At 39.1% G+C, this 26,989-nt stretch overlaps 1 protein-coding gene across 1 annotated transcript in view; it reads right to left on the bottom strand.

Moving 5' to 3' along the window:
* Positions 1-26,683, bottom strand: part of LOC128653632 (peptide methionine sulfoxide reductase MsrA) — a 53,761-nt gene extending 27,078 nt beyond the window's left edge. The window contains exons 1-5 of the mRNA XM_053707036.1: positions 26,596-26,683; positions 25,554-25,622; positions 25,287-25,406; positions 11,177-11,281; positions 10,991-11,097 (exon numbers count right to left, since the gene is read on the bottom strand). Coding sequence (XP_053563011.1) covers positions 10,991-11,097; positions 11,177-11,281; positions 25,287-25,406; positions 25,554-25,622; positions 26,596-26,668 — 474 coding nt within the window. The 5' untranslated portion in view covers positions 26,669-26,683. The remainder of the gene's footprint in view (positions 1-10,990; positions 11,098-11,176; positions 11,282-25,286; positions 25,407-25,553; positions 25,623-26,595) is intronic.
* Between the last annotated feature and the right edge of the window lie 306 nt (positions 26,684-26,989).

Here is a 26,989-nt window from a genome sequence, read left to right on the forward strand (position 1 = left end):
TTCTGTGGAATAAAAAAAAAAAAAAATGTGTATTGCTTTTTGGAAATTGATGGAAAAAAAAAAAGTATTTTGGGGTCTAGGCTTTCCAAATCTGAAATACCATAATTGGGCATTCATGGTAAAGGTGGAGAAATTTGGGGGAGACTGGTCTTTGGGGGAGATCGATCAAGGAGTCAATCTTTACAAGGCGGGCCAAACATCCATTGCCATTTGGTATAACCTTCTGATGTATAAGTCAGGGCTCAGAAATTTAGAGATTATACAATCCGAATGGCAAAAAGACTTTATAGAGATTTCAGTGGAGGAGATTGGTACGAGTCTGAAACTAGTTTATTTATGTACTAATATACAAACCCAGAGGGAATCCCATATGAAAGTAATAAACAAAGCTTAACTGGCACCGGATACCATAGACAAATGGTCTCCACGGAAGGATGCCGCCTGTACAAGATGCTCTTTACCCAAACCAGATTTAATCCATTGCTTCTGGACATGACCTAAAGTTAATAATTTTTGGCAAAAGGTGAATTTTTGGTTGAACAAATATTTACCTAGTAAAATAACGATAAATATAACTCACATTTTGTTCCTACAGATCAAAAACAGGGATAACCCAAATAACAACTTGGTAAATACAGCTATTTTGATAGGAAGGAATATGATACTGAGTTCTTGGAAAACAAAATTTATGCTTACCTGATAAATTTCTTTCTTTCCAGGCATAGAGAGTCCACGATTCATTCCAATTACTAATGGGATATTCACTCCTGGCCAGCAGGAGGTGGCAAAGTACACCACAGCAAAACTGCTGAGTATCACTTCCCTTACCCATAACCCCCAGTCATTCGGCCAATGGGAACGGGAAAAGAAGTAACAAGGATATAGAGCTGCCTAAGGTTTGTTTAAAACAAACTGTCGTCTGAATTTAAACAAGGGTGGGTCGTTGACTCTCTATGCCCGGAAATAAATAAATTTATCAGGTAAGCATACATTTTGTTTTCTTTCCTATGGCATAAAGAGTCCATGATTTATTCCAATAACTAATGGGAACCAATACCCAAGCTAGAGGACACAGAATGAAAGGGAGGGAGAACAAAACAGGCGGACCTAAACCGAAGGCACCACCGCTTGAAGAACTTTTCTCCCAAAAGAAGCCTCAGCCGAGGCAAAAGAATCAAATTTGGAAAAAGTATGAATAGAGGACCATGTGGCCGCCTTGGAAAATTGCTCCACAGCTCTAGTAAAATGAGCCGTAATTCTCTCAGGAGGCGGATGTCCAACTGTCTCATAAACTAAATGAATAACACTTCTCAACCAGAGAGAAAGAGTGGTAGAAGTTGCCTTCTGATCCCTACATCTACCAGAGAAAACAACAAACCGGGCAGAAGACTGCAGAAAATCTTTAGTTGCCTGAAGGTAATATTTTGAAGCACGCACAACATCCAAGTTATGCAAAAGACGTTCCCTTTTGGGAGGAAGGATTAGGACAAAAAGAGGGAACAACAATTTCCTGATTAATATTATGATCCAACACTACCTTAGGGAGAAACCCAAGCTTAGTACGAAGGACCACCTTATCAGCATGAAAAATAAGGTAAGGAGAGTCACACTGCAGAGCCGAAAGTTTGGAAACTCTGCGAGCAGAAGTAATAGCAATAAGAAACAAAACCTTCCAAGAAAGTAATTTAATGTTTACAGAATGCATTGGCTCAAACGGAGCCTGCTGTAAAACCTTAAGAACTAGGTTAAGACTCCAAGGAGGAGCAACAGGTTTAAACACAGGCCTGATTGTGACTAAGGCCTGAACAAAAGACTGAACATCTGGCAGAACCGCCAGACATTTATTCAAAAGAATAGATAGAGCAGAAATCAGACCCTTCAGAGTACTGGCTGACAAACTTTTCTCCAGGCCCTCCTGAAGAAAAGCCAAAACTCAAAGAACCTTCACTTTGTCCCAAGAAAAACCCTTTGAATCACACCAAGGAAAGTATTTACACCATACCCTATGTCAAATTCTGCGAGTAACTAGTTTACGAGCCTGAAGCATAGTATCTATAACTTTCTCAGTGTAGCCACGTCTAGCCAAAACAAGACGTTCAATCTCCAAGCAGTCAGCTTGAGAGAAACCAGATTTGGATGAAGGAATTGACCCTTAAGTAGAAGGTCCTTCCTCAAAGGTAACCTCCAAGGAGGAAGAGATGACATCATCACCAGATCCACAAACCAGATCCTGCAAGGCCATGCAGGGATCTATTAGAATCACAGAAGCTCTCTCCTGCTTGATCTGAGCAACTACTCGTGTAAGTAGAGCAAACAAGTATGCTAGATTTTAAATCCAAGGAAACGCCAGAACATCTACCAGAAGGGCTTGGGGATCTCTTGACCTTGAACCGTACCTTGGAAGTTTGGCGTTTTGACGAGACGCCATCAGATCCAGTTCCGGAATCCCCCACCTGGGAGGAAGGATTAGGACAAAAAGAGGGAACAACAATTTCCTGATTAATATTATGATCTGACACTACCTTAGGGAGAAACCCAAGCTTAGTTCGAAGGACCACCTTATCAGCATGAAAAATAAGGTAAGGAGAGTCACACTGCAGAGCTGAAAGTTCAGAAACTCTGCGAACAGAAGAAATAGCAATAAGAAACAAAACCGTCCAAGAAAGTAATTTAATGTCCACAGAATGCATTGGCTCAAACGGAGCCTGCTGTAAAACCTTAAGAACTAGGTTAAGACTCCAAGGAGGAGCAACAGGTTTAAACACAGGCCTGATTCTGACTAAGGCCTGAACAAAAGACTGAACATCTGGCAGAACTGCCAGACGTTTATGCAAAAGAATAGATAGAGCAGAAATCTGACCCTTCAGAGTACTGGCTGACAAACTTTTCCCTAGGCCCTCCTGAAGATAAGCCAAAATTCAAAGAACCTTCACTTTGTTCAAGAAAAACCCTTTGAATCACACCAAGGAAAGTATTTACACCATACCCTATGGCAAATTCTGCGAGTAACTGGTTTACGAGCCTGAAACATAGTATCTATAACTTTCTCAGTGTAGCCACGTCTAGCCAAAACTAGACGTTCAATCTCAAAGCAGTCAGCTTCAGAGAAACCAGATTTGGATGAAGGAATGGACCCTGAAGTAGAAGGTCCTTACTCAAAGGTAACCTCCAAGGAGGAAGAGATGACATCACCAGATAAGCTAACCAGATCCTGCAAGGCCATGCAGGAGCTATTAGAATCACCAAAGCTCTCTCCTGCTTAATCCGAGCAACTACTCATGGAAGTAGAGCAAACGGAGGAAACAGGTATGCTAGATCAAAAATCCAAGGAACCACCAGAGCATCTACCAGAACAGCTTGAGGATATCTTGACCTTTAACCGTACCATGGAAGTTTGGCATTTTGACGAGATGCCATCAGATCCAATTCCAGAATCCCCCACCTGAGTTATCGTGAAAACCTATGGGTGGAGAGCCCACTCTCCGGGATGAAAAGTTTGCCTGCTCAGAAAATCCGCCTCCCGGTTGTTCACCCCTGAAATGTGGATGGCAGAGAGATGGTAATCATGAGACTCCACCCACTGGAGAATGCAAGCCCCATCCTCCATTGCCAAGGAACTCCAAGTTCCCCCATGGTGGTTGCTATAAGCCACCGAAGTGATGTTGTCCGACTGGAATCTGATAAACTGGACCAAAGCTAGTTGAGGCTAAACTATCAAAGCATTGAAAATTGCTCTCAACTCCAAGATATTTATTGGAAGAGACGACTCCTCCAGAGTCCACAAGCCTTGTGCTTTTAAGGAACCCCAAACTGCTCCTCAGCCCAACAGGCTGGCGTCCGTGGTCACAATCACACAGGAAGGTCTCAGAAAGCATGTGTCCCAAGACAGATGGTCCTGAGAAAGTCCAGATTTATCCTCTGCGAGAGATCCGAGTGATCCCCAAACCCTTGACTGAGCATGCACAGTTGCAGAGGTCTCAGATGGAACTGAGCAAAATGAATGATGTCCATCGAGGCAACCATCAGACCAAACACCTCCATGCATTGAGCCACAGGTGGAAGAATAGACTGGAGAGAAAGGCAAGAAGCATGAAGTTTTGATTTTCTGATGTCCGTCAAAAAAATCTTCATGGACAAGGAATCTAAAATTGTTCCTAGGAAACACACCCTTGTATTTGGTACAAGGAAACTCTTTCCCAGATTCACTTTCCACCCGTGGGAACGTAGAATAGACAACAACATCTCTATATGAGATTTTGCTAGATGAAAAGGTGCCGCAGCAATGTCCTGGGACCTGGCCACCTGTCCTTTGTGAAAATTCTGGGAGCTGAAGCAAAGCCAAAAGGAAGAGCAACAAACTGGAAATGTTTGTCCAGAAAGGCAAACCTCAGATACTGGTAGTGATCCCTGTAAATTGGGACATGAAGATACGCATCCTTCAGGTGTATGGTCGACATGAACTGACCCTTTTGTACCAAAGGAAGAATGGAATGGATGGTCTCCATTTTGAAGGACGGAACACTGAGAAACTGATTGAGACACTTTAGGTCCAGAATTGAGACCCTGTTCCTCTAGAGGAACTGGAACAATCACTCCTAGGGAGTATAGATCCTTTACAAAGTTTAAGAAGGCCTCTCTCTTTATCTGGTCCACAGATAACCTTGACAGGTGGAATCTGCCCCTGCTAAGACAAGATTTGAATCCTATTCTGTAACCGTGAGATACAATATCTATTGCCCAAGGATCTGGAACATCTCGTATCCAAGCCTGCCGAAATAAAAAGAGCCTGCCCCCACTTGATCTAAAACAGGATTGGGGCGGACCCTTCATGCTGATTTAGAATCAGAGGAAGGCTTCTTGGCTTGCTTTCCCTTATTCCAAGGCTGACTGGACCTCTAAGAAGACTTGGAGTGTTCTGACTTGGAAGAGGAGGAGGAGGAAGACTTCTGTCCCTTAAAGTTAGGAAAGGAATGAAAATTAGAATTCTGGCGACCCTTAGGCCTATTCTTCTTATACTGAGCTAGAAAAGAACCCTTTCCACCTGTAATATCGTAAACTATTTCAGCCAAACCCGGACCAAACAAGATTTTACCCTTATAAGGCAAAGATAAAGTCTTGGACTTGAATGTGACATCTGCAGACCAAGATTTCAACCACAGAGATCTGCGAGCTAAAACAGTGAAACCAGAAATCTTAGCTCCCAGCCAAAGAACCTGCATATTGGCATCACAAATAAAGATATTGGTTAGCTTTAGAGCCTTGATCCTATCTTGGATCTCCTCTATAGTAGTTTCTTCTAGGATATGATTAGATAAATCATCGCACTAACAAGATGCTGCCTCCGCAACTGTAGCAATTCTAGCATCAGGCTGCCACTGTAATCCCTGGTGAATGTACATTTTCTTAAAAAAAAGACAAGCTTTTTATCCATTGGATCCTTGAAAGAACAACTATCCTCAATAGGAATAGTAGTTCTCTTGTCAAGAGTAGAGATAGCTCCCTCTACCTTGGGCACTGTAAGCCAAGAGTCACGAATAGAGTCAGCAACAGGAAACATCTTTGTAAAAACAGGGGACGGGGAAAAAGGAATCCCTGGTTTATCCCATTCCTGAGTTATGATATCTGCCATACGTTCTGGAACTGGAAACACTTCCACAGACGAAGGTACATCATATACCCTATTAAGTTTACTAGACCTCTTTGGATTCTCAGCTGAGTCGGATTCTTCCAAAGTAGCAAGAACCTCCTTTAACAGAACTCAGAGGTGTTCCAACTTAAATTTGAAATTAATCTCCTCTGAATCTGCAGAATTGGTCACTACAGTATCAGAATCTGACAATTCTCGCTCAGACATTGAGGAATCATCCTCATCAGATAGCTGAGACAAACTGACTAATGCAACGAAGTCAGAACCCTTATTAATATCAATATGTTTAGATTTCCTCTTGCGCTTACCAGCAACTTTTGGAAAAGCTGATAAGGCTGCTAAAACAGCAGAAGTTATCTGCGCAGCGAAATCCCCAGGAAAAGAAACACCCCCAGGAGCTTGTTGAGAGGAACCGCAGGGCACTGCATGTGAAATTTGGGATGTTTGAGGGGAAAGCTGAGGCAAAGCTGGAACAACATTATCCTCAGAGACAGAGGGCTCCGGAGGAGAAATCTTATCTTTAAATAATAAAGTCTTATTTAAACAAGAGGAGCATAATTGCACAGGAGGAACCACCTGAGCCGCCAAGCAAAACAAACCTTGGTCAATTGCCAAATTTGAATTCTCATTAGTGTCCATAATAACAAAACAAAATAAACCGAAAAACCTAGACACCTTAAACCTCAGCACTGCTGAGGGCTTACCGCTCCTAGCACACCAGAAAGATCCCACTATTAATTTGGATCCTCTCCAGCCGCTCACATACAGCAGCTTCAACACAGCAGAGAAACTGCGGTCTGTCAGAAGCCAGAAAAAACGCAGTCTCATGACCGCAACTAAAAAGAGAATTGCGCCACTAGACGAAACGGCGCGAAAGAACCTCACTTCATGAAATTTAAAAACAACTGAAGAAAAAAAAACCGGCTCTGATAACATGATCGCTCACCTCTTATTGCCGAAAAAAAGTTTGAGGGAATTTACTAAGAAAATGTTGTACCAAATTAATGTGGAGCAATATGACCCAAAGCTAATACAGGAGGTAGCAGTTAAAATATTATTTTCTAAATGGCTTAAGGTCATATCTTCACTCCCAGAAGGTACGCAGAGACAAATAGTCAAACCTTTTAGGTGCTGCTAGTTTATCGCATATATATATATATATATATATATATATATATATATATATATATATATATATATATGTTCTAAGCCAATAGTAAGATCAGAGGCGTAACTAGAAACCACAGGGCCCAGGTGCAAGAATCTAGAATCAAGTATTATGTGGTTGTAGGTTCAGGACCCAGGGAGGAAGAGACCTTGATGTGTCCCTGGGACTATCACCATTTAGCTAAATTATGTACCTTCAAATTTTCTTTTAGCCTAGCTGTGTGCTTGAAAGAGTGCCATACTTTTTATCTTGATAGATAGATAGATATGTGTGTGTGTGCGCATAAATAAAATGCTCAGCCCTAGATTTCGTATAATATTTCTCAACCCCTATCTTATATCCAGAGCCGCCATCAGGGGTGTAAGAGGTGACTGGGGTCAGGAGTCCGGTATTTGCAGGGGACCCGTCCGTGCCTCAACCACCAGCAGACTTCCCTCTAAGCCTAAGGTTTTCACATTTTGAGTGTTGCAATTTTTCAGAGATCTTTGCGCTACTTAGTGCAGGTGCTTTGAGTGACACGCATAATATTTTGTGTGGACTATAGTTTTCTAAGAGCTGATCCAACCCTGCCTTTCCCTTTATTGCTGTCTTAGGCCTGGGTTCCTTCACCCACCCCTGTTCATGTGAGCAGGCTCAGACAGTGTGGGGCCCGTCCCAGCATTATAGCTAGATTCTAAATGAGCGGGAGCAGAAACACAGGCTGCAAGCAATGATCCTGGAGTGAGCTGTGCAACAATTTAGTAAGGGTACAAATAAACACAACAGTTGTTACACTTGTTTTTGAGATTATACACACACACACACACACACACACACATATATACATATATATATACACACACACACATATACACTGTATATATATTCAAAATTCTCACCCTGACCTACAAAGCCCTAACCAATGCTGCCCCTCCCTACCTGTCCTCACTCATCAACAAATATACTCCAGCCCGCCCCTTAGATCCAACAATGACCTGCTCCTTGCGTCCTCTACCATCACCTCCTCTCATGCTAGACTACAGGACTTCTCTCGTGCAGCACCAACCCTTTGAAACGCACTTCCTCGAGCTGTCAGACTTTCCCCTAACCTCCCCTCCTTTAAACGTTCCCTAAAGACCTTTTTGTTCAGGGAAGCTTATCACCCGACTTATTAACAAAATAACTTTACTTACCTAATAGTTGCCCTCATCTATCTCCTCACTAATATCATTTTCACCTTTGCAGTCCCCACCTCCTGTTTCCCATCCACCTACCCATCTAGATTGTTAGTTCCCACGGGAATAGGGCCCACAATTCCCCCTGTATTTGTCTGTAAAATTTAGTATTTTATTGTATTGTTTCTCCGTTGTACTTTTATCCTTGTACCCATGGGCAGCGCTGCAGAATCTGTTGGCACTTTATAAATAAAGAATAATATATATACACATACATATATACATATATATATATACATACTATATATACATACACACATACACACATTTTTAAAAAAAAATGCACAAGTATTTTGTTATTTATTTTCTAACAACGTTTTTTTGTTTTTAATTTAAAAAACACACAATTATCTTGCGTGTGAGCGATACATTTACTGCACTCAGAAGCAGGGCCATTTTTAGGGGGCCAGGATTTTTCCTACTCATCCCAAGCACTGCCTATAGATTAACTTGTTATGTGTGACACTAGTAACATTAAACACAAGCTAATCTATAGGCAGGGGTTGGGATGAGTAGAAAGAATCCTCCAGTATCTATTCTGCTGGCTACATATCCCAATATGCCCTACAGACAGGTGAGAGGTGTGGTTAAGGGGTTATTCCCTCTAAGAGGCTTACCCACCCTGCACAGCTGGATGACAGTTTTCTCGCTCCTGGTTGAAAACTGGAGCATCAAGGTGCGCTGAGGACAGATACTTTATTGCAGGCCCCTTCCTGTGCCCCAGGGGTACAGCTACAACAGACCCTCCAAATGAGTGTGGGAGGCTGGTGTGGATTTCATTTCTCTTCTGTAAAGCACAAGGAGGTCTGGAGCTGTCAGGATGGCGACCCCTAGTGGTGAGAGAACTGTAATATTTGCATCTAACATGTTCCTGATTGATTATGCTTTTATTTCTTTATAAATATTTTTGTGTTGTTAATATTCATTTGTTTGAAACTTTAAATGATAGATAAACTTTTTCTGGCTAATTAAAATGACATAAAAGTTGAAAAAAATATATTTGTGTTGTTTTGCATTCCAAAGACATACCCCTTTTCAGTATATTTATTTTATCTCCTCTGATCTGGCTTTTCAAAAAGACAAAAGTGCAAATAAAAATACTCTATGTTACAGCATTTTATTTTTGCAATGCTGTTTGCATATAACTAACTGCAAATGTATTTAAACACATAGCTAAAGTAATCTACAGAGGAGCAATGCACTTCTGAGAGCTACCTGGACACATCTGGTGAGCCAATGACAAAAAGTTATATGTGTGTACCAACCAATTGCCAGCTAGTTTCCAGTAGTGCATTGCGGCTTTGGATATTTATATATGCTTTTCAACAAAGGATGGCATTAGAACAAATACATTTGATAATAGAAGTGAATTTAAAAGTGACTTACATGCTCTATCTGAATTGTGTGGTTTAATCCCCCCTTCAAGGGACATTACACACTCATTTTTTCTTTGCATAAATGTTTTGTATATGATCTATTTATAAAGCCCAAAAAGTTTTTTTTTTTTTAAATTTATAATTTTGCTTATTTTTTAAGAACATTGCTCTGATTTTCAGACTCCTAACCAAGCCCCAAAGTTTGTGTAAAGGGTCTTTTCATATGCAAAAGAAGGGGGTGTGTATGATATGTGTACGGTCATGGTGTGTGTGTGTGATGTGTGTGTGTGTGTGTGTATGATGTGTGTACAGTCATGGTGTGTGTGTGTGTGTATGATGTGTGTATGATGTGTGTATGATGTGTGTATGATGTGTGTACAGTCATGGTGTGTGTGTGTGGTGTGTATGATGTGTGTATGATATGTGTACGGTCATGGTGTGTGTGTGTGTGTGTGTGTGTGGTGTGTATGGTGATGGTGTGCGTGTGTGTGGTATTGTGTGGTGTGTGGTATTGTGTATAGTGTTTGTGGTATTGTGTATAGTGTGTGTGTGTGTGTGGTATTGTGTATAGTGTGTGTGGTATTGTGTATAGTCATGGTGTGTATGGTGTGTATTGTGTGTGTGTGTGTGTGTGTGTGTGTGGTATTGTGTGTGTGGTGTGTACGGTGTGTGGGGTGTGTGTGTGGTGTGTATGGTGTGTGGGGTGTGTGTGTGGTGTGTACAGTGTGTGGGGTGTGTGTGGGGTGTGTACGGTGTGTGGGGTGTGTGTGGTATAGTGTGTGTGTGTGTGTGTGGTATTGTGTGTGTGGTGTGTACGGTGTGTGGGGTGTGTGTGTGGTGTGTACAGTGTGTGGGGTGTGTACGGTGTGTGGGTTGTGTGTGGTATAGTGTGTGTGTGTGTGTGTGTGGTATTGTGTATAGTCATGGTGTGTATTGTGTGTGTGTGTGTGTGTGGTATTGTGTGTGTGGTGTGTACGGTGTGTGTGTGTGGGGGGGTGTACGGTGTGTGTACGGTGTGTGGGGTGTGTACGGTGTAGTAGGATGTGTGTGAAAATGAGACAAAACAAAAGAAAGAAAGACTGTGATTATAAAAAGAGAGCGTGTATGTGTGTGTATATATATATATATATATAATTGTATATACAATTTCTTTGAGGGAGGGGGCCCTGACCTCGGGTTTAGTATATCTCTAGTGGCAGCCCTGCTTATATTGAAGCATCAGCACTCACTTGAGTCACTCTTTTGACACTAATGAGCTACCATGTTTAAAATTGTGTGCAGTTCATGAGTACAACAAGCAACTCTGTCTGTTTAACGTGTTGCCACTATTATTATTATTCTTTGGGTAGTTTATTTATTTTGTTGCCCCCCCCAGGAAACATTTCTGCGGACGCCCCCATGCATAAAGCTATAGGAGTGTTTTCTCTTTTTATAGTGCTGAGACTGTGACATATGTGAGATGTCTCTAGAAAAACTGTTGAAAGGAAGTGAGAGAGCTTGCAAAACAATGAGGCATATTCATTTCACTGGTATCATCTATTTAATAACATGAGAGAGAGCAAATATGTTTAGGAACTGTATGTACCTTTTGGAAGGTGTCTCTTGACAGTAGAGCTGCTTCTCTTTGCTGGTCCCCATAGGTGAATATTACAGAGCGGTATTGAGTACCAATGTCCTGACCTTGCTTCATCCCTGTAAAAAAACACAATGAATGAATGCTGACAAGGCCTGATGCACTCTGATGGGCAGCAAGATGTAGGTGATCACTCACCCTGCGTGGGGTCATGGTTCTCCCAGAATAACTGCAGAAGGGTCTTGTAATTTATTACTTTGGGATCAAACACAATTCTGACAACTTCAATGTGAGCAGTGAGGCCTGAGGAGAGAGCACAGGAATGGGAGAAGGAGGCTGCTGTACAGATGTAATAACACAGCTGTGTGCAGGGCAAAGAGATAAAGCAAAAACACAACGGAACTGCAAGTCTTTTAAAGGGACATTTTACTCAAAATTAGCACCCATATTAATGAGAAAAATTTAAGCATGGGTTGGATTATTTTTTCCATAAAAAAAAAATGCAAATTAAAAAGTATTTACATCAAAGGGATACTAAACCTAAATGTTTTCTTTAATGATTCAGACAGAGCAGGCAATTTTAAGCAACTTACTAATTTACTCCTATCATCAATTTTTCTGTGTTCTCTTGCTATCTTTATTTTAAAAGCAGGAATTTAACCTCTTAAGGACATAAAACAATTGAGCAAACTGAAAGCTGTGTCCTTAAAGGGTTAAAGCTTAGCCCATTTTAGGTTCAGCACCATGGATAGTGATTGCTTATTGTTGGCTACATTTAGCAAACCCGTAAGCAAGAGTAACCCAGGTTCTCAACCAACAAATAGGCTGGCCATCAGCCAATTATAAAATACATACAGTATCTCACAAATGAGTACACCCCTCACATTTTTGTAAATATTTTGTTATATCTTTTCATGTGACAACATTGAAGAAATGACACTTTGCTACAATGTAAAGTAGTGAGTGTACAGCCTGTATAACAGTGTAAATTTGCTGTCACCTCAAAATAACTCAACACACAGCCATTAATGTCTAAACTGTTGGCAACAAAAGTGATCACACCCCTAAGTGGAAATGTTCAAATTGGGCCCAAAGTGTAAATATTTTGTGTGGCCACCATTATTTTCCAGGAATTCCAGCACTGTCGTAACCCTCTTGGGCATGGAGTTCACCAGAGCCCAATTAGCCATTTTCCCTCCCCGGTGTCATGTGACTCAGTGTTACAAGGTCTCAGGTGTGAATGGGGAGCAGGTGTGTTAAACTTGGTGTTATCGCTCTAACACACTCTCATACTGGTCACTGGAAGTTCAACATGGCACCTCATGGCAAAAAACTGAGGATCTGAAAAAAAGAATTGTTGCTATACATAAAGAAGGCCTAGGCTGTAAGAAGATTGCTAAGACCCTGAAACTGAGCTGTCGCATGGTACAGAGATTTCACAGGACAAGTTCCACTCAGAACAGGCCTCGCCATGGTCAACGAAAGAAGTTGAGTGCACGTGCTCAGCGTCATATCCAGAGGTTGTCTTTGGGAAATAGACGTATGAGTGCTGCCAGCATTGCTGCAGAGGTTGAAGGGGTGGGGGGTCAGTCTGTCAGTGCTCAGACCATACGCCGCACACTGCATCAAATTGGTCTGCATGGCTGTTGTCCCAGAAGGAAGACTCTTCTAAAGATAATGCACAAGAAAGCCCGCAAACAGTTTGCTGAAGACAAGCAGACTAAGGACATGGATTACTGGAACCATGTCCTGTGGTCCGATGACACCAAGATAAACTTATTTGGTTCAGATGGTGTCAAGTGTGTGTGGCGGCAACCAGGTGAGGAGTACAAAGACAAGTGTGTCTTGCCTAAAGTCAAGCATGGTGGTGGGAGTGTCATGGTCTGGGCCTGCATGAGTGCTGCCGGCACTGGGGAGCTACAGTTCATTAAGGGAACCATGAATGCCAACATGTACTGTGACATACTGAAGCAGAACATGATCCCCTCCCTTCGGAGACTGGGCCGCAGGGCAGTATTCCAACATAACAACCGCAAACACACCTCCAAGTCGACCACTGCCTTGCTAAAGAAGCTGATGGTAAAGGTGATGGACTGGCCCAGCATGTCTCCAGACCTAAACCCTATTGAGCATCTGTGGGGCATCCTTAAACGGAAGGTGGGGGAGCGCAAGGTCTCTAACATCCACTAGCTCGGTGATGTCATCATGGAGGAGTGGAAGAGAACTCCAGTGGCAACTTGTGAAGCTCTGGTAAACTCCATGCCCAAGAGGGTTAAGGCCGTGCTGGAAAATAATGGTGGCCACACAAAATATTGACACTTTGGGCCCAATTTGGACATTTCCACTTAGGGGTGTACTCACTTTTGTTGCCAACGGTTTAGACATTAATGGTGTGTGGAGTTATTTTGAGGGTACAGCAAATTTACACTGTTATACAGGCTGTACACTCACTACTTTACATTGTAGCAAAGTGTCATTTCTTCAGTGTTGTCACATGAAAAGATATAACAAAATATATACAAAAATGTGAGGGGTGTACTCACTTGTGAGATACTGTATATACTGGGCACTTTTGCCCATGCTCAGTAGTAGATAGCGACTCAGAAAAAGTGCATATACACTGTGTGCAGAATTATTAGGCAAATGAGCATTTTGACCACATTATCCTCTTTATGCATGTTGTCTTACTCCAAGCGGTATAGGCTCGAAAGCCTACTACCAATTAAGCATATTAGGTGATGTGTATCTCTGTAATGAGAAGGGGTGTGGTCTAATGACATCAACACCCTATATCAGGTGTGCATAATTATTAGGCAACTTCCTTTCCTTTGGCAAAATGGGTCAAAAGAAGGACTTGACAGGCTCAGTAAAGTCAAAAATAGTGAGATATCTTGCAGAGGGATGCAGCACTCTTAAAATTGCAAAGCTTCTGAAGCGTGATCATCGAACAATCAAGCGTTTCATTCAAAATAGTCAACAGGGTCGCAAGAAGCCTGTGGAAAAACCAAGGCGCAAAATAACTGCCCATGAACTGAGAAAAGTCAAGCGTGCAGCTGCCAAGATGCCACTTGCCACCAGTTTGGCCATATTTCAGAGCTGCAACATCACTGGAGTGCCCAAAAGCACAAGGTGTGCAATACTCAGAGACATGGCCAAGGTAAGAAAGGCTGAAAGACGGCCACCACTGAACAAGACACACAAGCTGAAACGTCAAGACTGGGCCAAGAAATATCTCAAGACTGATTTTTCTAAGGTTTTATGGACTGATGAAATGAGAGTGAGTCTTGATGGGCCAGATGGATGGGCCCGTGGCTGGATTGGTAAAGGGCAGAGAGCTCCAGTCCGACTCAGACGCCAGCAAGGTGGAGGTGGAGTACTGGTTTGGGCTGGTATCATCAAAGATGAGCTTGTGGGGCCTTTTCGGGTTGAGGATAGAGTCAAGCTCAACTCCCAGTCCTACTGCCAGTTTCTGGAAGACACCTTCTTCAAGCAGTGGTACAGGAAGAAGTCTGCATCCTTCAAGAAAAACATGATTTTCATGCAGGACAATGCTCCATCACACGCGTCCAAGTACTCCACAGCGTGGCTGGCAAGAAAGGGTATAAAAGAAGAAAATCTAATGACATGGCCTCCTTGTTCACCTGATCTGAACCCCATTGAGAACCTGTGGTCCATCATCAAATGTGAGATTTATAAGGAGGGAAAACAGTACACCTCTCTGAACAGTGTCTGGGAGGCTGTGGTTGCTGCTGCACGCAATGTTGATGGTGAACAGATCAAAACACTGACAGAATCCATGGATGGCAGGCTTTTGAGTGTCCTTGCAAAGAAAGGTGGCTATATTGGTCACTGATTTGTTTTTGTTTTGTTTTTGAATGTTAGAAATGTATATTTGTGAATGTTGAGATGTTATATTGGTTTCACTGGTAAAAATAAATAATTGAAATGGGTATATATTTGTTTTTTGTTAAGTTGCCTAATAATTATGCACAGTAATAGTCACCTGCACACACAGATATCCCCCTAAAATAGCTATAACAAACTAAAAACTACTTCCAAAACTATTCAGCTTTGATATTAATTAGTTTTTTGTGTTCATTGAGAACATGGTTGTTGTTCAATAATAAAATTAATCCTCAAAAATACAACTTGCCTAATAATTCTGCACTCCCTGTAAAAATAATGTGCATATTTTCATAATAAAAGTATATTGGAAAGTTTATTTTTTTAATTGCATGCTTTATCCAAATAATGAGACTTTAATTTTGACTTAAGTGGGCCTTTAATCCAAAACTGAAATGCTCATCCAGACATTTCAGTTTTGAATAGAAATTTTTTTTGTAAAACACTTTTATTAGCAAACATTCTTCTAATAAATGCTATTACTGTTTTCAGTGAGAGCTTTTCTTGTTCATGTGCATATCAAGCATATATAAATATGCTAAATGAACCAGCATTTTAAACAGTATGTCTGCTCAGAGATCTGGTGGCATCTTGCATTGTGTTGGCAACAATTAAATTTACATGTCAGAAGCCACTGTCAACCCTCTGAGCAGAGAGTGTTTATAATGCTGCTGCATGGAGCATATTTATATATCATTCATGTCCACATGTGCAGTAAAAACAATTTATGCTTAACTGATAAATTAATTTCTTTCATGATGGTGAGAGTCCACTATCTACTACTCCTGAGAATTACTCTTCCTGACCACTAGGAGGAGGCAAAGACTCCCAAATCCCATTAGCTCTATAAAACACCTCCCACCTCACTAATAACTAGTCTGACGTATAGCAAAGCAAAAAAGGTAGGATAAAGTAATACGAGCAAGAAAAAAAAGGGAGCAGGGCATAAAAAAAAGGAGGTGCGAAAAAAAAAAAAAAAAGAGAGCTACAACCAGAAGAAGAAGAAAAAAATATATACGGTATATATATATATATATATATATATGTGTGGGGTCTTGTGGACTCTTTCCACCATGAAAGAAATGAATTTATCAGGTAAGCATAAATTATGTTTTCTTTCATACAGATGGTGAGAGTCCTCAATCCATTACTCCTGGGAAACTAATACCCAAGCAGTGAAGTCCAGCATGACATTATCTAACAATGTTTATTTATTTATTCGAACTCCTTTTCCACAATACTAGAAAGATTTGTTTTTTTTCATGCACACAATAAGAAAAAGCAGAAAAAGAATCTAAAATGAATCAGAAACAACTTGGGCAAATAATACATGAGGATCAAACTGGCTTTATGCCAAGAAGATCCTCTATCAGAAATATTAGGCGTGTCATCACCATATTAGAATATCTTTTGTTCAATAGGCAATACGACAAACATGGTAAAAAACAGGACTATGCACTATTAACAGCCAACGCCGAGAAAGCTTTTAAATCAGTAACTTGGGACCATTTATATACTACACTTGGAAAATTTGGCTTTAGTGGGAATTTTCTCTCATTGGTTAAGTCTATATATAATTCCCCTACCTCCTATATTTTAGTTAATGGTATTCCAACTTCTAGATTCCGGATACATAAAGGGACGAGGCAGGGATGCCCTCTATTGCCCCTCTTATTCAATATGGCTATAGAGCCTCTGGGAATCCTATTAAGAGATACTATTCAAGGTATAGAAATGGGAAATCAGCGAATTGTATTATCGCTATATGCGGATGATTTATTGCTTTTTTTACAAAATACTAAAGTAAGTATCCCTCTTGTTCTGAATATTGTTAAACAATTCAGCTCTTTATCGGGATATAAATTGAATTTGGGCAAATCTGAAATTATGTGGATCCATCAACAGAAAGATAGCTATCAAGAGCACCCTTTCCAGGCCACAGATAATATAAAGTATTTAGAAATCAATCTACATAGGGATCCTAAGTTCTGGTATAATGATAATTTCTCCATTTTCTTTCTGAAGGCTTTTGAGAAGATGAGCAGATGGACCCTGTTCTCTATCTCTTTCTCGGCCAGAATTATGTTAATTAAGTCTGTTCTGCTACCACAACTAATATATTTTCTCCAAAGCCGTCCTCTTTTTGTCTCCAACAAAGATTTAAGGTTGTTTAATAAACATTGCCTATCTTTTGTTTGGAGCAGGAAAAGGCATTACTTATCTCGAGTGAAACTGCATCAGCTACCAGAATTTGGAGGATTTGCCCTCCCTGATATAAAGTGGTATAATATCTCTATACTTGCACGTTTTGCTGTTGACTGGGTCACAGATACTAACTATTGTACAAATCAGCTAATTGAAAAACACTTGGTGACTCCTCTTTCACTCAAAGCCATCATTCATTGCCCAACTGTCCAATTACCTCCACATATTAAAAAATTGTTGGTAATCCGTAATGTGGTTCTAGCATGGCAAAAACTATGCACTGCCCTAGATATAGATTATCATATATCTTCATATTTACCTATTAGAGGTAATAATTTGTTTCCAACAGGCTTGACTTCTGAAGATTTCAGAAAATGGGAAGAGAAAGGTTTGATTTTTGCTTCGCAACTACTTGATAATGATTGTAGAGTTAGAATGTTCGAAACTATCTCTCATGAATATAACTTATCAAATCATAATTTTTTCGCCTATCTACAAGTTAGGCATTTTATCAATGGACTCCAAAATATTAGGCAAGACTTTGCTAAATTTGGTGATCTTAAAGATTATATTGTCTTACACCAAAATGGCATTCACACTATTTCACTAATCTATAATATTCTAATGTCAAAACAAGGACAACTGGCTCTAGAGTCTTTAGTGGACTCTTAGCGCCCTCATTTCCAAGAGATAATATTGGAAAAGATTAAATCTAGTATTAGACGGGTAAAAGAGGCCAAAATTGATAATTCTTGGAAAGAATCCCATATCAAAATAATCAATAACTCATATATTACGCCGAAAATATTGGCTAAGTGTTCTCATAACACTGCAGGTGATTATGGTAAATGCAAGAAATCAAACGCTGATCTTTTACACTGTATTTGGTTCTGCGCTAAAATTCGACAATTCTGGTCTAAAGTTTCATACTGGCTAGCTAAGATCTTGCAAGAGAAGATTACATTAGATATATATCAAATTTTCTTTTTAACGAATGAGACCTTCATTAAATCTCATAAAATCCTAGACACATTAATCCTACTAGGCCGTAATTTAATCCTCCGTTATTGGAAAAAGAAGACTGCCCCTCCATTTACATTGTTTAAACAGGCAGTTTTATCACAAATAATTTTTGAACAAGTAAATATGAACGCATTGATAGATAACCAGATTCAAGCATTTTTTGATAAATGGCTCACTTTAATTCTAGAGCAACCTAGTAATTTACAGTTTTCTTTAACAAAATGTTTTCACAAATCAGATTTTTTTGGAACTTTGGTTCTGAACAATATTTTTCCTCTTGCCTGGTATTAATAAGGTAACGTGAAGTGAGCGGGAGCCGTCAGGATTCTCTTCCCCTCTTTTTTTTTTTCTTCTGTCTTCGTTTAGTTTTGTTTTTTATCTATTAATTTTCTTTATTATTTTTAGGTAAAGTAGGAATTGCAGCACATTTGTACAATAATAAAAGCTCAAGATTATAGAAATATATGATAAATTAATGATGTTGTTTAAATGATGTCTAATCCGTCTATATGGAACTAATGGAAGGTTTCCTTTTTTTTTTCTGTTTATATTTTGTCATGACCGACTAATAACTTTCTGTTGTGTATATGGAAGTTTTTCTGATATAGTCTTATTCTTTGTAATGTACTTTGTGCTTGGAAATTAAAAAAAGATAAATAAAAAAAAAATCAGAAACAACAACTTAAAAGGACTTTCATACAATAGGCTGCTTCAAAAGTAGTAAAAATGTAAAAATAGTAAAACCTAGTAAAATTATGCAAAGAAGACCAAATAGCTGCCTTGCTAATCTGATCTACAGAGGCCTCATTCTTAAAGACCCAAGATGTGTCAACTGACCTAGTTGAATGGGCAGTAATCTGTTTAAGAGGAGACCCACCCACCTCCAAGTAAACCTTCTGAATCAAAAGCAGGACCAGTAAATACAATAGATTTGCATAATCAACACATGCATGATAAAAAGATAATGCAATAACACTTAATCTGAACTTTAAATGAGCAGTAGATTTTTTTTTTTTTTGGACAAATTTCAGTTATGTCTATTTCCACTCCCCCTGTATCACGTGACAGCTATCAGCCAATCCCAAATACGTATACGTATATGCTGTGAATTCTTGCACATGCTCAGTGGGAGCTGGTGATTCAAAAGGTCTAAATATAAAAAAACTGAATACATTTTGTTAATGGAAGTAAATTGGAAAGTTGTTTAAAATTGCTGCTCTTTCTGAATCATTAAAGTTTACATTTTGAATTTCCCTAGTCATATTGTCTTACAGGGACAGTATACACTCATTTTCATATAACTGCATGTAATAGACACTACTATAAAGAATAAGATGCACAGATGCTGATATAAAAATCCAGTATAAAACTGTTTAAAAACTTACTTAGAAGCTGTCAGTTTAGCTCTGCTGAAAAGGTAGCTGGAAAGCCCACTGCAAGTGGGAAATAAGACCCTCCCCCCTCCCCCTTCTTTTGCATATGAAAAGACCCTTTACACAAACAGAAGCAAGCTGGAGAAGGTAGCTGACGGTAGTCTCATAAAACTTTGGGGCTTGGTTATGAGTCTGAAAATCAGAGTAATGTTATTTAAAAATAAGCAAAACTATACATTTAAAAAAAAAAAAAACTTTATGGGCTATATAAATAGATAATCTACAAAACATTTATGCAAAGAAAAAAATTGTGTATAATGTCCCTTTAAGACCACCTTAGGTAAGAAACCAAAAACTTAGTTCTCAATACTGCCTTATCCTGATGAAAAATAAGACAAGGAGGGTCACAAGAAAAAGGGAAGACAATCAAAAACTCTCCTAGCAGAATAGATTGCCAAAGTAAACAAAACCTTCCAAGATAAAAGTTTGATTTCCACCTTATGCATGAGCTAAAATGGAGGAACCTGAAAAAGCATTAAAACCAGATTAAGGCTCAAGGGAGGAGAAATCTGTTTAATAACAGGCTTAATCCTGACTAATGCCTGAACAAAACATTGAATATCAGGAAGATTAGCAATATTTTATTAAACAAAACTGAAAGGGCAGAAATCTGACCCTGTAATACAACTTGCGGACAAAACCTTTATCCAAACTAACCTGCAGAAATTGCTAAATCCTAGGAATTCTAAAATAATGCCAGGTAAAACCATGATCCAAGCACCACAAAATAGACTTCCAAACCTTATGGTAGATCTTCCTAGTCACAGGTTTCTAAGCATGAATCAAAGTGTGGAGTTAGTAGAGCATCAACAAATTTCACCCGAGGATCCCTGAACCTCGCAAAGTACCTGGGAAGTTTGTTGTTCAGCTGAGAGGCCATTAGATCGATCTCTGAGAGACCCAATCTGATTGAAAACATCCAGATGGAGAGACCATTCTCTCCTCCATTCAGAGATAGAAGACTGAGAAAATCCACTTCCCAATTGCTCACCTCTGTAATATGAAATGCAGAGGATGGACAACAATTGCCCTCTGCCCAATTAAAGAATTTAAGATACTTCCTTCATTTCTAAGGAACTACGAGTCCCCCCCTGATGATTGATATATGGTACTACTGTACCATTGTCTGACTAAAAATGCTGATGAGACTCCCTTTCCAGCAAGGTCCAACTCTGAATGGTACTGAAAATCGTAGTTCCAAAACATTTATCCGTAACCTCGCTTCCTGAGGAGACCAAACTCCTTGTGATCTCTAAGACCCCCAGACTGCACCCCAGCCTGAAAGACTTGCATCTGTCGTGATCAAAGTCCAGATAGGATGAACTAAAGAAACCCCCTAAATAATAGACCAACGTTCCAGCCAGAAAGACAGGGACTGGAGTTCAAACAAATTATCAGATAAAGTGAAGTATGATGCATGCACCATTGCCGGAGCATGCAGAGCTGAAGTGGCCTCATGTGAAACTGAGCAAACAGAATAGCATCCGATGCAGCAATCATTAGACCTAGAACTTCCATGCAAAGAGCCACTGAAGGACAAAGAACAGACTGAGGATTTGAACAATCTGAAATCAGCATCAACCTTCTTTGTTCAGTCAAAGAGAGTCTCATGGAGACTGAGTCTATTTGAATGACCAGAAAAGTGACTCTGGACTTGGGAACAAGATTACTCTTTGGAAAATTGATTTCCCAACCATGCTGCTGAAGAAACAACAAAAGTCTGTTGGTGTGAGATACTGCTAAATGAAAATATGAAGCTTGTACCAAGATATTGTCAAGGTAACGAAAAACTGAAATAACCTGGGCTCTTATCACTGACAAGAGGGTGCCCAGAACCTTTAAAAAAAAAATCCTGGGAGCAGTAGCCAGACCAAATGGAAGAGCAACAAAGTGAAAATGTCTGTCGTGGAAGGCAAACCTTAGAAACTGCTAATGATCCCTATGAATAGGAACATAAAGATAAGAATCCTTTACATCTATTGTGGAACTTGCTGCAAAAGAAGCAGAAAAATCAGAACTGAACCCAAATTTTTTCTTTCGTGATTCAGATAGAGCATGCAATTTTAAGCAATTTTAAAGAAAGAAAGAAAGAAAGAAAGAAAGGTCTCTAGGCTACAGAGTACAATAATGTACAAACTAAATAGCCCGCCCCAACAAGCTTATATGAGTGCCAGAATTATAAAAAAAAGAAAAAAGTACTTACCTACAAGCACCCAACTACTGGAAGATAAATTGGAATACAGTAGAAAGCCAAACAGGTGCTGAAACATAACAGCAGAGGATATGAAATATGAGTTTCATATACAAACAACCCAACAGGAGTAAGCAAAGGACAGGTCCCCTGTGACAGGCTTGAGACTAACTCCCATTATGTGCAATTGTGCCACTACCCAATACATCCTTCCGTTAATCAGCAACACTACTCAGTCTGAGAACCCCCCTCACAGCAAAACATCCGGAGCACCTTCATTCTTCACCTATCTCCAGCAGAAGTAACAACAAAACTAGTTTCTAGGAAGTTGGAAGGGGTTTTATAGAGCTCTTGGGGTTTGGGGATCTTTGCCTCCTCCTAATAGTCAGGAAAAGTTGTTCCCAGGAGTAATGGATGGTGGACTCTCATCACCTGTATGAAAGAAATCTCTCACTAAAACAGTGACAGCTTTTACTAGAAGCATTTTGCTAATACAAGTGTATTGTAAAGTCCTTATATTTAAAAATGAATTGAACTGATGTGCATTTAAATATATATATGTCTTGAATATCCCTGTTATAATGATTATAAATACAACATCCCTTTTAAAGGGCCATATTGACCCTATGAGAAGGGTGTATGTGAGAGGGCGCTGATAAGCTTAAAGGGACACTGAACCCCAATTTTTTCTTTTGTGATTCAGATAGAGCATGATATTTTAAGCAACTTTCTAATTTACTCCTATTATCAAATGTTCTTTATTCTCTTGGTATCTTTATTTGAAATGCAAGAATGCAGGTTTAGATGCCGGCCCATTTTTGGTGAACAACCTAGTTTGTCCTTGCTGATTGGAGGATAAATTCATCCACCAATCAAAAACTGCTGTCCAGAGTTCTGAACCAAGAAAAAAGCTTAGATGCCTTCTTTTTTTTATATAGAAATAGCAAGAGAACGAAGAAACATTGATAATAGGAGTAAATTAGAAAGTTGCTTAAAATTGCATGCTCTATCTGAATAACAAAATACATTTTTTTGGTTCAGTGTCCCTTTAAACACCAATGAAAGTATATATCAAGATCTCTTTATCTAATGTTATATATAACATCTAGCAGAAAAAAGGAATGTAGGACTCTGACCAGTGCAAACCATTTAAATAATTAGATCATTTACTAGATTACACCTATATGACTTAAACCACTAAAATAATAAAGCAAAGATCAAAATATAGTTAAACATATATTTAATATAGCGCTGGGCTAAAGAGCTATTTTGCAAATAAGTAAAACACATATCTAAAAAGAGTCTAAAAATCAGGGAAGTCTCCCTTAAAATGTTAATGTCCATGCAACATATGTATCAGTCTTCCGGTATACCACCTTAGTAAGTGTATAATAAAAAGTTCATTAAAACTTCCTCTAAGCTCCTTTTAGAAGTTCAATATGTCCAAAAAGTTAGGAAACAATTTGTTAAAAGACAATTTACTTAAAAGAAACAATGTGCTTGGAGAACTGCAGAGCCGTTAATGACACAAGACCTTCGGGTCGTTTGTTGAATAGACTCAAAACCAGGAGTATCACCTGATACAGATAAAGCTCTTCCTACAGTTCACCACGGAATTAGTGATGTCCAGTTCATGAACGAATCGTTCATTTGAACTGGATCTTTTCAGTGAACTGTGTGAATCAGTTCACCAGACTGAACGTACATAGAACAGAGTATACAGCATGCTTTGTTCTATGTACTGTGTTGTATCCAACGCTGCCTGTGAGGACTCAGGAGGAGCTGAACTGTCAGACACTTAATCATGAGTCATGATTCAAACATCAGATCAGCGGGCAGAGAGTCTGCAGTAAGAGAATCTGCAGCTCTGCATCACATGCTCAAGTGAACTTATGAATCGGTTCATGAATCGGTTCAGTTAATCGAACTGTCCGAAATGAACCGATTCATCTAAATGAACCGAACTTCCCATCACTACACGGAATGTATCACCTTCCGATTCTTGTGTACTTTTCCTCGGCATGTGCGTTCGGCTTCAACTTCCGTGTACATCACATGACCTTCTTGCGGCTTTTTGATTGGTCAATAACTTACGTCTCTGTTTTGCAATATTGCGCAATGCGCACTGCAAATCTTCAACTAGTACTTGTCCTGTAGGCTGTAATAATCTGTGGTGGACCAGGCACCCCAAACAACTGTCAACTCGTTTTGCCCGGTTTATGGGCTTTTTCAAGAGTATAATTGATTGTTGGTGCTAAATTTTATATCCATTTAAAGCATCTGATTGGATCTTAGATTAAGGTGGTTTTATGACGATCGAGGCAGTCTCTTATTTTTAAGGTGGAATTTGTAAGACGACTTATCTTAGTGATATATACAGGTATTCAATCCTAGTGTTAAATGAAACTTTTAATCTATGTGATTCGATAGTACGATCAAAACATTGTGATAACTCTTACTATATAGTATGGCTATCAAAATAATTAGAAAGCCTAATCACAATAATATATGTGATATAGTGTAAATAAAAATATATATACAAATGTGAATAAGAGTGATAAAATATAACTTAATATCTAAAAATTATATGCATAACAGAATACATAAAAGTAATATATGAAAATTATATGCATAATAGAATACATAAAAGTGAAGAGGGGTGATCATAAAAAAGGACTAAGGTCTATCTCTAAATAAAGACCCATATCGACCCTAGACTACTGTGCGTTTAAAGGGCCATTATACACTCATTTTCTCTTTGCATAAATGTTTTGTAGATGATCTATTTATATAGCCCATAAAGGTTTTTTTTTAAATAAATGTATAGTTTTGCTTATTTTTAAATAACATTGCTCTGATTTTCAGACTCCTAACCAAGCCCCAAAGTTTTATGTGAATACGCTCGACTACCTACTCCAGCTTGCTCCTGTTTGTGTAAAGGGTCTTTTCATATGCAAAAGAAGGGGGAGGGGGGAGGGTCTTATTTGCCACTTGCAGTGGGCTTTCCAGCTACCTTTTCAACAGAGCCAAACTGACAGCTTCCAAGTACGTTTTTAAACAATTTTATACTGGATTTTTATATCAGTATCTGTGCATCTTATTCTTTATAGTAGTGTCTATTACATGCAGTTATATGAAAATGAGTGTATACTGTCCCTTTAACCACCGCAAAGGGATTAAACACACAGTACAAATAAAGCTTGGGACTCAGAGCACTGTTGGTCCCGAGAGGAAACTGATGCTGATCTAATCTAATCTAATCAGAAGAGCTAGTCGCGCAATTTAGATTTGGAGCTAGCACTGCTGTGTGTATCAGCAACATTTTCCACTTGGGACCAGCAGTACTGTGTGTATAACCCCTTGGCGCTGATTAAACACAAAGTAGTCTAGGGTCGATGCATTTTTTTTACTATAATGACCATTAAAGTTTCTATACAATAAAGTAAAGCGCTTCCCAGCAGAATGAAGATAAAAGCTGTGTAGCGAAGCAATACAAGATTAACAAAAAATAATGCTAGGCACAATGGCTGTGTGACTGCAGATAATTATTTACCTGTGCATACTTCTTGGTAGGTGGGATTTGGGGTGAACCCTCCGGCATATCCCACTTGTGTGGAAAATACCCCCTTTTGTTTCCAGAACAAACGCTCTACACCCCAGAAACAACCCATACCTGTAAAACAGCAAAAAGCAAATAGTCATTGTAGCTACAAACTTCATGTCCTATAGCTTATTATTCTGTGTCACATTATGGTGGTGGCCCCATAGCTACCGATGTCTTATTCATGTGTCACCCTGTGAGGTCATGGAGCAGACTCACCAAACATTGCCAGCTCTAGCCCTGCTGGGAATGGTTCAAGTGCTGACTTCCCATTGACTACATGTTTGGCTGAAAAACAGAAAAAAGGGAGAGACAAGAGTTTAAATCAAATTAATACATTTGTATTACAGATTTGTTTTGCTGAACATTAAAGTGGGTACCATACCTAGTTTTGATAAAAAGAAAATGTCAGTTATTCAGAGTTTGCAAGAACAAACTGTTTCCTCAGCTATTAAAAGGGACAGCAAACACCTTGAGATTTTTATTTAATTTTTTTTGTTATGCACAGAAAAACAACTTTGCAATATACTTGTATTTATTTTACCCCCGTTTCATGTAATTTTAGCTCTGAAAAGTGAGTTTTTTATTTTATATATCTTATATCGAGATTAAATTTGTACAGATATATTGAACATTTTACATAGCATCAAAAAAGAAAAAGATAGTGATACGCAGATCACTTAGACCATAACAACCGATGATTAATGTCAATATGCAGAAAATTATAAACAATAAGAGAAAAAGACACTTCTTAAAAAAGCCTCACTTTTTCATTATTCTTTTGTTTACGTTTTACATGCTAAAAAGTGCATATTGCTGCTTAATTTCAGCAGGAGAATTTTCTAATTTTCAGAGTTTGAAATGCACACTGCTGACTGCACAAGGTTAACCATGCTACATATTTCTCTAAATGGCTTTAACTGAAAACAAATGCAAAATAATTTTATACTAATATTATGATTTTGACTCTTGTTTGTCTGCAGATTGTCCCTTCCAAAAAAGGCAAATGGTTCATGGAATTTGGCTATTGAAAATCAACAGCAGTAATAAGTCCAACTAAATAAATGATAATTTGTTTAAACCTTGTTTCATATGTTCTAAAGCAACATAACAAAGATGTCTTGTCATTACAAGGTGCACCCTGCCCATTTAAGCATCACAATGAACTCTCTAACCCCCTGTACTATAACAATCTATAGTGCAGAGTTCACATAGTTTTGACGACTCCCTTAATAAAATGATATAGGGAGCTGGTTCTTACGTGCCACTTGCAGAGCTTCAGCCCGACCTGGCAGAGCTTCCTCAGCTGTGGGTAGGACAGTCTTGCTTGGCATTGTTGTAAGGCACCAGTGTGGACAAAGGGATAGCTCAGGGGAAATTTATACTGGAAATTAGGTATAAAGTGCAGAGATTACACACACATTTCTAATAAGTAACCAGTGTATCTTAACCCTTGTACTACCAGCACAACACCGGTATCCTGTAAGTGTAAACCTATGCTTTTTCCCACCATAGGTTGACATAATGGGCTAAATTAATTAAAAAGGGACACAAGTCAAAATTAAACTTTCATGATTCAGATAGAGCATACAATTTTAAACAAATTTCTAATTTACTTCCATTAACAAAATGTGCACATTATTTTTATATTTAGA

The sequence above is a fragment of the Bombina bombina genome, chromosome 3 (genome assembly GCF_027579735.1).
Source record: "Bombina bombina isolate aBomBom1 chromosome 3, aBomBom1.pri, whole genome shotgun sequence".
Classification (NCBI taxonomy): Eukaryota; Metazoa; Chordata; class Amphibia; order Anura; family Bombinatoridae; genus Bombina; species Bombina bombina.